Source organism: Sitophilus oryzae, unplaced genomic scaffold (assembly GCF_002938485.1).
Source record: "Sitophilus oryzae breed Bouriz unplaced genomic scaffold, Soryzae_2.0 scaffold_306_pilon_pilon, whole genome shotgun sequence".
Lineage (NCBI taxonomy): Eukaryota > Metazoa > Arthropoda > Insecta > Coleoptera > Curculionidae > Sitophilus > Sitophilus oryzae.
Genome location: NW_022146870.1, coordinates 313,617 through 329,759, shown reverse-complemented (window position 1 = coordinate 329,759; position 16,143 = coordinate 313,617). Strand labels below are relative to the sequence as shown.

Here is a 16,143-nt window from a genome sequence, read left to right as displayed (position 1 = left end):
TAAGTGTTTTTTTTGAATAGTTGAATTTAAATATTTTAAATAGTTTTTTTCTTTATTCTTTGTATTTTTTTGCTTCGGACGACGGAAAGAGATAACTTTCCGAAACGTTAAGCATTTTTTTTTCTTTGTTAGGCAAATTTGTATTACTATAAACATAAGTTCTGACAAGCAGCGTCCGTTTAGGTTTAACGCAGAAGTGTTTACAAAAAATAATTATTTTATTTTGTAGATTTTCTTGCAGTGCAGTGGCGAAATACCCATAAAGGATTTTTTTGGAAAGATGAATCCGCCACATAGGTATAGACATTTTTTATTTTTATATTGGTTAATGGGAAGAAGATCTAAACTATCGCTAGAGAATAAACTTCTTTTATACAAAACCATAATAATACCTATTTGGACATATGGAGCAGAACTCTGGGGATGCGCTAGTAAATCAAATGTTATTGAAACACAATATCTGATCAATTAATAATCTTCAGTAAATATTTAGTACTAAAAACTTTGATACCCTTGGAGAAAAGGAGCCTTAAAATTTTTACTGCACTTTCATAAAATTAAAAATATTTCAAAAATGGTAAGGTTTAAGTGTGATAAACCTTAATCAAATTTACCTTTATTTCAATCGTAGAATCTAAAAATAGAATAATATACAGGGTATTCCATTTAAAAGAAATACAACTATATTTTTTTACTTCCTTGGGACACTCTGTATCTTGTAAAAATATTTTTAAATTGTAGCTCTAATAGTCCTTCATCGAATCCAAAACTTACAATTTGTAAAAACCTAATCGTTTAGCCACAACACTCCGTGTCGTATGTGGTGAACAATCCTGTATAATTTTAGTAACAAAAGAAAAAATCAGTGGCGTATGTTTCATTCTTTTTTAAATACAAAGGAGCCAATCTAAAATTCTACAGATGATAACAGACGCACCATGGTATGTCTCCAATCATACTCTACATGAAGACACTCTACATTAAAAATTCCATACGTCAAAGAAGTCATTCAAACTCGGAGTAAAAAACATTTCATTAGACTACATGATCACACCAATACCTTACTTCAGCCTCTACTTGAACCAGTACCTACAAGAAGACTAAAAAGACAATGGCCATCTGATTTGAAAGAATATTAAGGAGGATTTTTCACTGGAGAATCACACCTCATCGCGTTAACTGGAGAGTCATTGCTCTCAAGTCATCAAATTAGCCCATAGAATTTCCTTGCAAATATTCTGATTGCTAATAAATCATAATAATAACAAAAAAAAAATCTGAAGAATATATAATTTCCCTTTGCTCTGCAAATGATATCTCCAAGCATTATACAGAAAAACATTTTGAAAATTTCATGTAGAATTTAGAAGCATTAAAATATATGAAAGGTTCCGTTTAAAAAAAAACAACTTGGATATTTTGAAGAGAATATATATACGTCTTTAAATTTATATTATATTCAGGCCTAAGGGCGGAAATGTTGAAATGTTTTTTTCCGTTTTTATCTATTTGAGATAAAATATTAACTATTTTTATGTATCATTGATTCATTTTGCCATACTTAAAAAGTGTCGAATTTGGAAATTATAGAACGTTTGAACTGTGTACCTATCAGGAAAAGAATATAATAAATTTTTTTATTAAATTAAATATTTTATTAAAAAAAATGGTAATAAAACTGTATATTGCTGTATTGCAAAATAAAACACTAATACACCAAAACATTTTTCTATTGCACTGGACGCGCGTTCCGCTAACTATATTAGCATCATCAGCAGATAGCAGATGATTAAAATAGTTTCAATCTAGCAGATGATGCTAACATGGTTGGCGAAATGCGCATTCAGTGCAAAAGTAAAGTATTTTGGTTTATTGTGGTGGATTAGTGTTCTATTTTGCTGTTGTAACACCAAAGGTTCCAATACTCAACTGTAATAATGTTGCTGTACTATTAAACGTTATTTAATACAAATTTTCTTCCTAGGAGAAAAAGTAGTTTATAAGTTGGGCAGTTTTGTATGGGCCCAAGTTGGCAAGCATCCTTATTGGCCAGCAATTATATGTCATGATTCAGGAATTAAAAACTATTTTAAAAACGGTATATCTGATTCATAATGTGGTATTTCAAATACTTAATCCGATTATTTTTTAGTACGGAGACCTAATAAATCCAATCTTACCTTATATCACACCAGATTTTTTGGAGATAAAGGAAGAAGGGCATGGATTAAAGAGAATCATCTTATGCTTTACAACAGCAGAGATGATTTAAGTATCGCCTTGCGAACAATAAGATTAGAGGTAAGTGGTTCTATGGTTCAAAAATATAGGGTAAGTTATAAACACGATAAGACGACCTAATAATGTAGGCGAGTAGGTGCTTAAATCAAATAATTACTTATGCAAATCATTTAAGATTTTATATGAAAAAATAGCACAAATTAACACTTGAGCGCTTGACACATCGGGTATATGATTCTTTCTTAACTAAAAATGATTCTATTATTATACCGTGCTGGCAGCTCTTACTTTTGGGTAGGTATTTGCATGTGTGAAAGTAAATCACATTTAGAATTTTTAGAATTTAGAATGAGTGGGAGGGGGGTTAATCACTGCGACCTTACAGATCTATTGTGTCCCCCTTTTTTGAGTTATAACTCATCATACAGTCCCAGGGCTTTGACAAAAGCCAGTATCTGGGACGGTTTGGTTGTAGAGGGTAGTTCTCCATCTCCAATATCAGTCGTACCAAAGTTCATGGCACGAATGGTTTGGTCGTCTCGGCGCACTCAGTGATGAGGTGTACAGGTGTTTCCCCATTTTCCCCACAGAATCTGCATTCGCCGTTTCTTCTTAGTTTCAATCTACTGAGGTGTTCATTGAGGAGTCAGTGTCCTGTTAAAAACCCCGTGACAATCCAAAGACTGTTCTTACTTAAACCCAGGAAGATCTGTGTTTTTTCTTGATCGTAAGTCATCAGAAACTTCTTCGAGTGTCTTAGACCGTTTGATCATTTGCTTTTTCATTGCCTTCTATCCCTTGGTGAGCAGGCACCCAGAGTAGGAGGACTTTGTTTTCTTTGCCTAATTTATTCAGCTTCTCTATGCATTCCTTGACCAGTTTCGAATTGATTGATACTGAGTTGATCGCTTTTAACGCTGCTTGACTATCATATATGATGGCTATTTCTTGTTTCCGATAGTTCCTATCTAAGATAAGTTGTATGCATCTTTCGTTAGCGCAGATTTCTGCCTGTAGGATGCTAGGGTAAGTGCAGTGGGTAAGTAAATCACATAGGGATCTTATGAAGTCGGAGTGAGAGAAATGAGACGGTGTGCTGTTGCGGCGTTGTCACATTTCTCCGGTACGCCTTTCCCTATCTAGTAAAGTCAAATCACGATCGCAAACCGCTTATTTTTAAAAGACTTTTTTTCGAAAAGATAACTAGATCAAATCATTAGATATATTTGTAAGCATCTGAAATGGAATTTTGAGGATATCCTTAGGGTATCCATATTTTTTATAACGAGAAAACGTCAGTAATCGCGATAATTTAAAAACTCAACTTTTTAACACATAACACGCGATAACTCAAGAACTATTTTAGATATTGAAACTTTTTTTTATAACTATTTTAGATATTGAAGGCTTGTAATTTTATTCAAAAATTTAAAAATACTCGTCCATTTACTTTTAGTGCATAGCAATTTTCAGCAATCGTGTAACTTTTTTATTTGTAAAGATTTTCACATACTGACTGCGAAGAAAATATAGCAGAAATATTAAGAAAGTTTTTGAAAAAAACTACGATCAGTTATTTTTAATGGATTTTGAGATATCGATTTTTGAGTTCTAATAGCGCGACCACTGTCGAACACCAATTCAACTCCATTTATTTTTACCAAAAGTGCATTATTTTTACCAAAGTGTTTCTACTTGCACTTAAAAATTTGCAAGCTATAGGAAAAATTACAACGACTCGTTAATAAACAAACAAATAAAATATCGCGAGACTGAATACATGATATACACCCTTCTCTAGAAATTTTAAGTACTGATTTGGTTAACCGGTCGACCGTAACGAATCTCCTTCCACAGATTCCCAGATTCCCGATTTATTTCATACGTTTGGCAACGTTTTTACTATTCTCTCTTTGTTCAGCACATCTTAAACGCATTGTACTCTTCTTACATACGGTAATCTCGACCTAAAACTAACCTTTGCCAGCTCTTAGTATAGCATCTAGTTTTGATGACATAACCGATTGTGCGTAGATAGCTGATAGCGGGGTCTCATCATGATATACATATGCCATTAAAAAGTCGTTGTAAAGTGATACATGTGAGTCTAGCCTTATTCTTTACAGGGAACTACATTTTTATGGCAACTCTAGTAGTTTTTTTTTTAAATCTTACTATGTATATGAAACTTAGACCTATACTAAGTGCTGGCAAAGGTTAGTTTTGGGTTGAGATTTCGGTATGTAACAGGAGTACAGTGCGATTTATAATGTACTGAACAAAAAGGGGGATTATAATGTACTGAACAAAGAGGGAACAGTAAACACGTTGCCAAACGTGTTTACTGTTCCCTCTTTGTTCAGTTGTTTAAATATGAAATAAACCGAGAAACTGTTCACATTTCTAAGAGACGTGGAAGAGGATATAGCAGATTTGTGGCAGTCGACCGGTAGACCCAATCAGTACCTGTCAGTACTTAAAGTTCCAGGGAAAGGTGTACATCATGCGTTCAGCTTCTCGATTTAATTACGTCTCGTGATACTTTATTTGTTTATTTATTAACGAGTCGTTGTAATTTTCCCTATAGCTTGAAAATTTTCAAGTGCAAGTTAGAAACACTTGAATTTTTGGTAAAAATATGTGGAATCGAGTTGGTGTTCGACAGTGGTCGCGCTATTAGAACTCTGAATTCAAAAATGGGTATCTCGAAAGCTATTAGAAATAATTGATTGTAGTTGTTCAAAAACTTTCTTCGCAGACAGTATGCAAAAATCTTTATCAATAAAAAAGTTACACGATTGCTGAAAACTGCTATGCATAAAAAGGAAATTGATGGGTTGTTTAAATTTTAGAATGGAAAAAACCCAACCATATCGAATTTTTCTTATGTAAACATATTGTAAATAATCCGATCTTCAAAATAAAAAAAAGCTTCAATATCTAGAGCGGTTCTTAAGTTATGGCGTGCATGTTATGCGTAAAAAAGTTGAGTTTTTAAATTATCGCGATTACTGACGTTTTCTCGTTATAAAAAATAAACATCCTAACGATATCCTTGTAATTTTATTTCAGATGCTCAGAAACATATCTAGTGATTTTATCTAGTTACCTTTTCGAAAAATGTCTTAAAAATAAGCGGTTTGCGATCGTGATTTTACTGTACTTGATAGGGAAAGGCGTACCGGCAACAACGCAACAGCACACCGTCGCATTTCTCTCACTCCGACTTAATAAGATGCCTATGCGATTTACTTCCACACATGTTAATACCGACCCAAAAGTAACAGTTGCCAGCACGGTATACTGAGTTAATAATATATTTCTTATTTATTTTTAGAATAAACGTGACAAGCATTTAAAGCCCTATAGGTGTAACCAAACTGGGTTTGCGAAATGGAAACATGCGGTTGCTGAAATTGAATCAGTAAAAGATAAACCATATGAAACAGTGCATTCGTATTTAAAGAAAAGTTGGAACGATTATGTCAATAATAAACAAATAGGGAATGACAAAGCGCCTTTGAAATTAACCCAGTCATCTTTAGAGAACCCATATGTAACACCTAAGGCACCTAAATTGAAATCTCCAAGAAGACATGTCTACAATGATTCTAGTATAAATCGTATAAAGGGGAAAAGTAAAGATTTTAGTGTGCATAGTGAAGCTCAAGATATGGTAAAACTAGGTAAGACCTGACGTAAATTGAAATAAATTCTTTCTTTTCACAAAATATATTTCATTGTATTCCTTTGAATTTGAATACCCGTATTTACCTTTGTTTTAAAACTTTTAGGGTTAATGGGATCATCTTCTAAAGGATCTTTGAACGAACCAATAAGAAAAAATAAAAAGGGTGGTTTACAACGGGTCAGAAATGGTGAGTCTTGTGATTTTTATTGAAATGTAATTATTTATATTGATGAAATAATTGCAGTGTATGAAAAAGCTAATAAATTAAGAGACAAACGCTTTAGGAAAGAGAATGGTATGTTATTTGTAGAAATATTAGTAAATAATGACCTTTTCTCAATTATTGTAGATGGAAAATTAAAGATTGAAGATAGGGAGTCAGTAAATATAGACACTAAAAAATATAAAAATAGTAAGTTTTCACACTATATAAAGAGTTTTTATTTAAAAATAAATATATATTTACTCTAGACAATAAAGTAGTAAAAGAAAACCCATTATTCAATGGTAGAAATCCTGCTATTTTAAATATAGATAATAAAATACAAGTAATATCAAACCACTCTGATGTTAGAACAAGAAAAAGTTATTCAAAGTATTTGTTGGAGACTGGAAATGGTAAGTTATCAGGAAAGGATTATTTTTTGTTTTAATGCTAAATTCACTTTATTTTCTAAATATAAAAAGAGCCATTTCAATCAATCAGAGATGATGTTGCAAATATATGTAAAACACAAAAAGAAATTAAATTAGAAAATATTTCACTGAGGAAAACTAGACAGAGTGTATTTAATAGAGTATATCAAAGTGATCATAATGAAAAGGGTAACTTAATAATAATATTTTAAATAAGAATTGAAAAATTGAAAGATCTATTTGTTTTTATGTCATAGAAGGAAGTTTGGTTATTAGTAAAACAAGTGGAAATAGTAATGAAAGACCAGAAGAAATAGTAATAAAAAAGACCAGAAATTTTCTGATGCAAAATCAGGCATATAAAAGTGGTAAGTTTATTAAACTAGTCAAAATGAATTAGGGATCACTTGGATAAATTTTGTTGGTATAATAAAAAATTACTTTTATGGCATTGTGAAAATATTTTGAATAATTCATCTACTAAAGTTTAACCCGCATTTTTCCCCCCCAAAAAAATTAAACAAAGAACAAAATCTAAGTTAAGAAACAAACTAAATGCAGACAAATATTTGTGTGCTTCTGTCGAAAAAATATATTAATAAAAAGAGAGCTGAGAGTTGCAACAGCGAAATTTTCATTTCAAAAACAGCGATAATTAGATTTCATTGAAATGAAATTAATGCTGGATATGAGTGAATAAAATTTGTAAATAGGAAAAAATCGACTGCTCTCCCTACTTGTTAGTTTTAAATGTTTTTATTAATATATTAATATTATTTAAGTTAATAAGATTTTTTGATATTAAATAATATTATACCCAGCTATTTCTAATTCTTGTTATATTTATTTTGTTTGTATTTTATTTGCGTGTTCAATTCTAGAAACACATAGGAATGTCAATTTTGTACTTAAATATTATATTTTATTTTGTTTGTGTAGTTTATTATACTTTTGATTTTGTTTGATTATTTCATGAAATATCGATATTTGTTAATAAAAGGAAGTCGTGAAAAATTATCTAATTATTTTATTTAAAAAAGCTTTTGATTTATAAATAAAAGATTATCAAATAAGTAAGAAATAAATTTACTGAAATCTGAAACAAAACTATATTTACCAAACATTTTATCCTCATATATCGAATTATAATGTAATAAATCTGGCAACCCTCTGACAACTCATCGTGTCACTTCTAATCAGTGGAAGGGAAAACAGAGTTATCTGTCTTTGTTACACTGCAGGGTAGGCTGCAGCCGTGTCATCTTTTTTATCGCACTGAAAATCTCCTATGCTAGGTATTCCTTTGCCAAAACGGTATGTATGTAGTATTATGCATATACATATCAAATATATACGGATTATCGCCTATCCCTGCAATGTGTTGGAGTTGAAGCCGAGTTAGAGATAACTAGATAACCGGTCCATGTATATTTCACATAAGTTGTATTTCACAATTGTCGAACAGGAACGCAAAACGAAAGCCATACGAAGTTGGACGGAGCCGTACGAATGAACAGCTGGTGCTAGCGTCTAGTCTCTTATTGGTCAGGTTATCCGATCGATAATTCAAAATCCAGACTTGCGCACTACGCTTGAGTACAGCTAACTGAGCGATTTATGCAAATTCCTTCAGAATATTTATATACCCATTTCACCGGCTTGGCATCGCAGAATTCAGTTTGGAGTCGATATTCTTTAGTTAATATATATATGGTATTATGTTACCGTAATGTCCGAAATGCGATAAAACCTAGGATAAACGCGCTAAACCTAGGATTTACCAATGAATAACACCCTCCAAATAATCACGCTAACCAACTCGAAATGCGGTAAAACCGAGGATTTACCGTATTTCGGACATTTACAGTGACATGTATATATCCTGCTGGTCATCCAATTTATGTGGTCTGGATTTTAATACGTGTGACAGAGAATAATATAAACGACCGGCTGGCAGACAGAGAGACAAAATCAAAAGCGGCATACAGTGTTGCCGTTTTTTTTTGCGTTTTTAGGAAAATGGTGTGTAGACAATTATAGGCTATTTTAAAAACTTAATAATTAATAATGTTATAATAATTCTTTACTGAAATGATGATAATATATCTACACTAAATATAATCTATTACAGCTGTAGTAAAATGAGTAACTAATAGTGAAAAATAAAGTTCCAACCCTAGATGCAACATTTTTCATAAACGCCTACTTGTGCGGTTTGAAATTTTGATGTAAAATCCTGCAATACCGCATAGAAGAAACCAATTTCTATCTCTTTTTAATACATTTGATTTTCCATTACGCTGTCTACATCACTGTTTTACGCGTTAAAATCCAGACCGCATAGTTTCGATGACTAAATCGGAGGGGAGGGGGAGTGGCACAGGGTATTCAAAATAAATTTTTAAAATTTTAAAATGAGATCCTATTTTACAAAACCATCTAACTTTTGTTAAGTATATTTTAAAATATATAATTTTTTTTATAGATGGAGAAAAAGAGGTTAATTTAATTGAGAATAGGGGCGTTTCTAAAAGAGGCAGGAAAAAGAAACTACAATTACATGGAGAAAACAAGGTTAATTTAATTGAGAATAAAGGCATTTCTAAAAGAGGGAGGAAAAAGAAGTTACAATTAGACATCTCAAAATTGACCCAAAGTAATGTTACTTTATCATTACCAAATGGACGTGAAATTATTCTTTAGTATTTATTGTAGATGCAGAATCAAACATTCAAGGCAGGTCATCACTCATAAGTAATAATACACAATTTAATGAGACCGATAATAAAGGTAAAATAGCGTTAATAATCAATAAATTATAATTTCAATTGTATTGTTTAATTTTAGAAGATTTAGATCTTAAAGATGACAGAGGAAAGAACTTCATGCTAGAAGAAATATCTGGCAGGCGAACGAGACATAAGTCTTTCAGTGCTGTAAAATATAATTATAGGGGTAAAATTATATGAATCTTAGTAACATTTAATAACCATAATATTTGGGATTTTTGGATTTACAGATACTAAATTGAATATGTCGGTCGATGCGGCTTTGTGTGATGCTAAAGAATCCTCTTATAAGAAGAGTCTAGATAGTAAAGTAAAGAGAACTCGACATAAATCCATGAGTGAAATTGAGAAAACTGGTATGTATTTCTTCTCTTTCTGCTATGATAATGATTAGTGGCATGAATTTTTACATTTATTGATGATTACAATAATGATAAAAAAATGTCTTAAAAACAATATTGCCGGATTTTACGTCAAGAATTTTAGACTGCAAGTAGAGTTGGATTTTTAATTATCAACAGTTAATTTTTAGTCATTTATTACAGTGTTAATAACTAACTCGACTTGTTTAACATTCTTATCCCTCTTAATTTAATCAGATTTTTAACTATGCCTACATACCGTTAGTTTTGTTTTTCGACTTGGCTGATACGTCATCATTCCCGACGCCATATTTCAGCTGTTAATACTAAAATGATGTTTGTCTTTTTCTATATTCGTACACATTAGACAAGGAAGCACGATATTTTTTCGTTAATAATGGTGAATAAATAGTATATAAAAAGACAAAATAATTTTATGATCTAGAGAGATAGAAAATTGGGAAGGAGGGAGTTAATTGGCGCGACCTTATAGATCTGTTGTGTCCCCCTTTATAACTCATCATACAGTTTTAGGACTTTGACAAAAGCCAGTATCTGTGACTGTTTTACAGAGGTTAGTTCCCCATCTCTGTTATCAGTGGTACCAAAGTTTATGACACGTCTTCAAGGGATGTCTTCTCGTCGCACTCAAGATGATGTATTCTGGTATTTTCCCATTTTCCTCACAGAATCTGCATTCGCCGTTGTTTCTTAGCTTCGGCCTACTGAGGTGTTCATTGAGGAGATGACGTCCTGTTAAAAACCCCGTGACAATCAGAAGATTATTCTTAATTAAATCAGGGAAAATCTTTTATTTTTCTCGGTCCTGTCCCGTCAAGTCCTGAGGAGTTTCTTCGATTCTAATTGCAGATTACGGATGGAGTCTTCCAGGTTCTTGAGTTCTGCTTTAAGTTAGTTTCAACTTAGGAAGCAGAACAGTTCTGATCCAGTTAATAGAATGGTTGCTCCTTTTCTAGCTAGATGCTTTGCTTTTTCATTACCTTCTATCCCTTGGTGGGCTGGCATCCAGAGTAGGAGGACTTTATTTTCTTTGCCTAATTTGTTGGAAACCTTATAACTTTGGTGTGTCAACTAGTTGTAATGTAAGTTAACTACCATTATCTTGAACTTTAAGACATGATGTAATAAATAAAAAGTATGTTCGCAAAAAGTCACTTCGCTTATTTTTAACCAGGCCTACCGCATGTAGGAACCGGCAACTCTGCAATTTTTTATATCTATTATGGGTGTAATGTAGTAAATTACTTCAAAATATATTATTGTCTTAAGGCATGTATGCTTTGTTGTACTGACCCAGTCATCCTTCCCATTTTCTGGAAAATCCTGTATTTAGGTATGTTATCCCGGATCCCGGAAAATCATACTATCCCTGAAAGCGCCAATCAAATTATAAAATCAAATAACATTTTTTATACCTAGTTATTTACCTTCCTTTATGTTATTTTGGTAAATATAATACTGCCGCCTTCGTTTTTCAAGTGCTTCGGTTTTTATTGCTCCCTTTTTTTGCCCTCCCGGATTTTAGCTATAAAAATCTGACAACTCTAGTTTGTATGCAGTATTTATGAAGAGAAAATTATATTTTTTTTCTTAGATTTACGATTAAGCTCCAGGAATAATGAAGATGGACCTAGAGCAATTGAGGATCCAAATATCAATTTTAGGCTAACCAGACAAAGGTCTTTGGGTCAACTCAAACAAAATAATAAAGGTGTGTATCAGTCCAAGAAAATAGGCCAATACCAAGTTTTGGTTAAAACTTGAATTTTTGATATAACTAACCTATCTATATATACTTTGAAAGATCTAGAAACGAATTGTGAAAGATTTTTTTAAATTCACCCCCGAGAGGGGATAAAATAAATAAATAAAATTATTTTTTTCGAAATTTCGGAGAGACGGAACGAGAAACGGAAAGGACTAGAAATAAAAGTTAAAATAAAAGTTGTAGAGCGTCCGATTTTACATAAAAATGGTCTTGTATCTTTTTTTTTCTCAAATCAAAATTAACCGAGATAGGGTGACTAGAAACTAGGAGATTTGGTTTGGTTGATTCTGATTTTGTTTGAAACATTTCTTTCAATGTCCTTTTCTGGTGGTGAATTTTAAAAAATCTAAATGAAATTTATAATTTTCCAGGCAAATTGAATAAATATGTTAAATATATCAATTTTTCAGCCAGCTTATAGTGTCTTATATCATCTCCTAGCTTTTAGTCACCCTATTTCGTTTTTTTTTTTTTTTTTTTTTTTGATCAGAGGAAAAAGTACAGAGATCATTTCTATGTAAAATTTGACGCTCCATAACTTTTATTTGAATTTTTTTTTCTAGTTCTTACCGTTTATAATAATAATAATAATAAATGTCTTTATTTAGTACCCAAGAAAAACAAATTACAAAATATCATAATAAAAGATGCGGCGAGATCTAGCACAATGCTACTCCATCTATACCCCAGTGCAGTTATGACATTCACCATGTTGAAATTGCAAAAATTTTTAGAAAGCTGCGACCATCGAAAATAGTTAACCTTAGTAACCCTTATTAACATACTAAAAGTCCCCATTTGTCCGATGTGTGCGTCATCAAAAAAAATCGGCCGCCATCTTGAATTTTGGTTTTTTTTTGGGAAAAAATGTAAATAACTCGAAAACGGTTTGTTATAGCGAAAAACTTCAAGAGGTAAAAATTAAAGTAGAATAAAAAACTCTATTAGAATCAAGAAAAAATAATTTATTATCTTAACGCAATGACGTGCAAAAAAATTTTGAAAATCGAGCAATTTTTAAAAGGAATCACCGAAATGTAAATTACTAATTTTTTAAGCTTATTAACAAATAACATGGATATTTAGCATCAATTCAACTGAAATACAATCCTTGTGACATTTTCAAGAAATATTTTTTATTGGTGGGTTAATAATATTTCAAAATTAACAAAAATTGTAAAAACTATCCTTTACTAAATACATGTGTACTAATAATGTGCGAAAGCAGTCTCCATCTTGTCCCGGTCGGGACTATTTGCACTTAAGCCAAGGTCTTAGTGTTACCATTCTGTAAAAAACTTGTTTTTAAAAATACAGTGACAGTTTGAAAAATTAGGCTACAGGTTGGAAGAAAATAATAAAATGTAATGTAAACTGGCGACTTTCAAAACGTTGCAAAAAGATCCTCATCTGCGACAAATTACATCCATTTTTTTAGATCTTGCAGCACAAAAATCTGAGTTAGTCGAAGCTGCAAATACATTCTTATTTTCATTATATGGTCGACATAGGCTAGCAAAAGATTTAGATCAGTTGAGGTTTTTTAAATATAAAGCTCTTACATCTCGTCAGGTACTTATAGTAAAAATTTTGATTTAGCTACCTTACCTCCAACAACTGACGCAGCTGAAAATCATTATTATAGGACCTATTTATAAATGCAGTATTTGCTAAATAACGGAGAAGAGGCAACAGAATGTGGATGGAGCAAAAAAACGGATACCTTAGTTCCAACAACAATAGAAGAACAAATCGAATAAAATTGTAAATTTAATTTTTTATTCTAGAGATGACAGTTTGAAAAGTTAGGTCACAAGTTGGTAACACATTTTTATTAAAATGGTCATAATTTGAATTATTGTTATTCGATTTGTAGGGGTATGTTTATAATGTATTTATCATAATGAAAAAGTGTTAAGATCTTAGGTTAAGATCGTAGATGATATTTATGTCAAAAAGACATTCGCAAGTAATTTATTACATTTTATTTTTTTCTTCCAACCTGTAGCCTAATTTTTCAAACTGTCACTGTATTTTTTAAAACAAGTTGTTTACAAAATGGTAACAAAAAGACCTTAGTTTAAGTGCAAACAGCCCCGACCGGAACAAGGTGGAGGCTGCTTTCGCACATTATTAGTACATATGTATTTAGTAAAGGATAGCTTGGACAATTTTTGTTAATTTGTAAATATTATTAAACCACCAATAAATATTTCTTGAAAATGTCACAAGGACTGTATTTTAGTTGAATTGATGCTAAATATCCATGTTATTTGTTAATAAGCTTAAAAAAATAGTAATTTGCATTTCGGTGATTCCTTTTAAAAATTGCTCCATTTTCAAAAAAATTTTGTACGTCACTGCGTTAGGATAATAAACTATTCTTTATTGATTCTCATATAGTTTTTTATTCTCTTTAATTTTTACCTCTTGAAGTTTTTCGTTTTAACGCACCGTTTTCGAGTTATTTACATTTTTTCCCAAAAAGTACCAAAATTCAAGATGGCGGCCGATTTTTTTTGATGACGCACACATCGGACAAATGGGGACTTTTAGTATGTTGTTAATAAGGGTTACTAAGGCTAACTATTTTCAATGGTCGCAGCTTTCTAAAAAATTTTGCAAATTCAAAATTATTTGCACTGGCCTATCTAACTGCACTATTAAATATAAGCTTAACAACTAAATTCTAAGTCTAAGTTTTTTCGTGAGCAGTAATTAATGACACTAAAAGATTATAGAAAACAATAATATGATAGCAAAGGCGAGCATTAAATGAACCAACTAAAAACAGAAATAATTATAAGTTATTTTAAAATCATATTCTCGACGAAACTAAATACTTCTCTCATTCATATAATGACGCTTGACAGCTTTCCTGAATGAGCCAACAGAGGGCCTGCATAATACACTATTTGGTAAACCATTAAATGCTTTTACAGCAGAATAACTAAATGAGCCTCGAAACTTGGAAGTTCTATGTTTAGGTACAACAAAATTTCGGGAGTTGTCCGACGAAATTTACGTGTTGCCCGACCGTGGATACTATTATTAGTAATTAATTTGTCTGAAACTTCGAAAAAATAATTTTATTTATTTATTTTACCCCCTCTCGGGGTTAAATTAATTTTTTTTTTCACAATTCGTTTTTAGATCTTTCAAAGTAAGTCATATCAAAAATTCAAGATTTTACCAAAACTTCGTATGTAAAGGCCTATTTTCTTTGACTATATTTAGACATGGTTTTCAATATTAAACTAATTTTTGTTTTTTTTTACAGTATTACAGTCAGATATGAAAAGGAATTCTACTTCAGTTGCAAGTAAAACCATTGGTCACATTGATAACAGTTCTAGAGCTAAGGATGAAGGAATTCACGATCCCAAAGACAAACAAATTAGGAAAAATAAGAAAAAATCGTTATTAGAAATGAAAACGGTGGAAACAGGTATTTAAAAAATTATTTTAAAATAAATTTAACTATTAGGACCTGACTTCCTAGCAAAATACTGCCAAAGATTAGAATCAGATGACTCAACTTTTACTTTAAAATATAATGAGATTTTTTTTTATTTCTTGGGATTTTATACACACTCCCTAGATATAGATTTTTTTTTCTATAAACATAAAATTTTAGATACTAGCAATAAATCTGGCCCATCATGCATGCAAGAAACATCAAGTGAATGTAATACTAGAATAACAAGACAGAGCTTATCGAGGCGGAATTTGCAGGATACATGTGAATCATTTAGTGAAGATCATCAATCACAAGACAGAAAAGCACCTGAAATGGAAAGGAAAGGTCTTGTGACAGGTAATATTTTTTTTATGTTTTATAGTAGAGTCTAAACTAGTAATATCTTCGTAACATATTTACGATTGGCGTTCGCTTACCTTGTGTAATAAATGCTATTTACCGCAACGGTAGATCATTCATTTTTGCCATTTTATATAGTAGTTGTAGGTAAAAGTACTGTATGATACGTAAAAAACGGCGTCAAAAACGGTTGGGGGATGAAATCGATGATAATTTTATTGAGGTCAATCTCTAGACGTCATTTACTAAAAATTGACGTAAAACTTGTCAAAAATTAACACTAATTATAGAAACATTGGGTGCTCGGTGGCGTAGAGGTACAGCTTTCCACTACCAATTTAAAGGTTGTGGGTTCGAATCCTACAGCCGGCTATTTTTAAAAAAATAATAGTTTGGGTACCTAGGTCGACTCAGCAATAAATGAGTACTTGGGATTCACAATCCTGAGGTAATAATAGGCGGTTGAAGCGTAGTGCTAGCCACATTATCTTCCTTGTATACCGAACGGCTCTAGCATGGCAAACTGAACCTTGCTACTCCCAAGGCGTTAAACGCTATATACGGGAGATATTATTATTATATTATTATAGAAACATTAAAAAAGGATAGAACGTTTCCAGACAAAAATATATTTCCCAAAAATTGTTCTTTATTCAATATAATATACAGGGTGGTCCGAACTGTATTCCGGAAATTTCGGCAGCATATTCTGCATATAAAAATAAGTAAAAAAGTTCCTATAAATGTATATGTCCTAAAATGATTAGTTTCGGAGATACAGGGTGTCGAAATTTTATTTTTATTTCGATTTTTTC

The 16,143-nt window shown here is 31.6% G+C and overlaps 1 protein-coding gene across 5 annotated transcripts in view; it reads left to right on the top strand.

Annotated features, from left to right (window-relative positions):
• Positions 1–16,143, top strand: part of LOC115884634 — a 114,903-nt gene that overhangs the window by 14,781 nt on the left and 83,979 nt on the right. For 4 of the 5 annotated variants that reach the window (XM_030903289.1, XM_030903291.1, XM_030903290.1 and 1 more), the window contains 13 exons: positions 1,985–2,098; positions 2,153–2,301; positions 5,579–5,927; positions 6,036–6,119; positions 6,177–6,227; positions 6,282–6,344; positions 6,404–6,550; positions 6,620–6,757; positions 6,826–6,936; positions 9,054–9,224; positions 9,284–9,358; positions 9,416–9,523; positions 9,588–9,713. In XM_030903289.1, coding sequence (XP_030759149.1) covers positions 1,985–2,098; positions 2,153–2,301; positions 5,579–5,927; positions 6,036–6,119; positions 6,177–6,227; positions 6,282–6,344; positions 6,404–6,550; positions 6,620–6,757; positions 6,826–6,936; positions 9,054–9,224; positions 9,284–9,358; positions 9,416–9,523; positions 9,588–9,713 — 1,686 coding nt within the window. The remainder of the gene's footprint in view (positions 1–1,984; positions 2,099–2,152; positions 2,302–5,578; positions 5,928–6,035; positions 6,120–6,176; positions 6,228–6,281; positions 6,345–6,403; positions 6,551–6,619; positions 6,758–6,825; positions 6,937–9,053; positions 9,225–9,283; positions 9,359–9,415; positions 9,524–9,587; positions 9,714–16,143) is intronic. The other variant, XM_030903292.1, reaches the window with a different exon arrangement.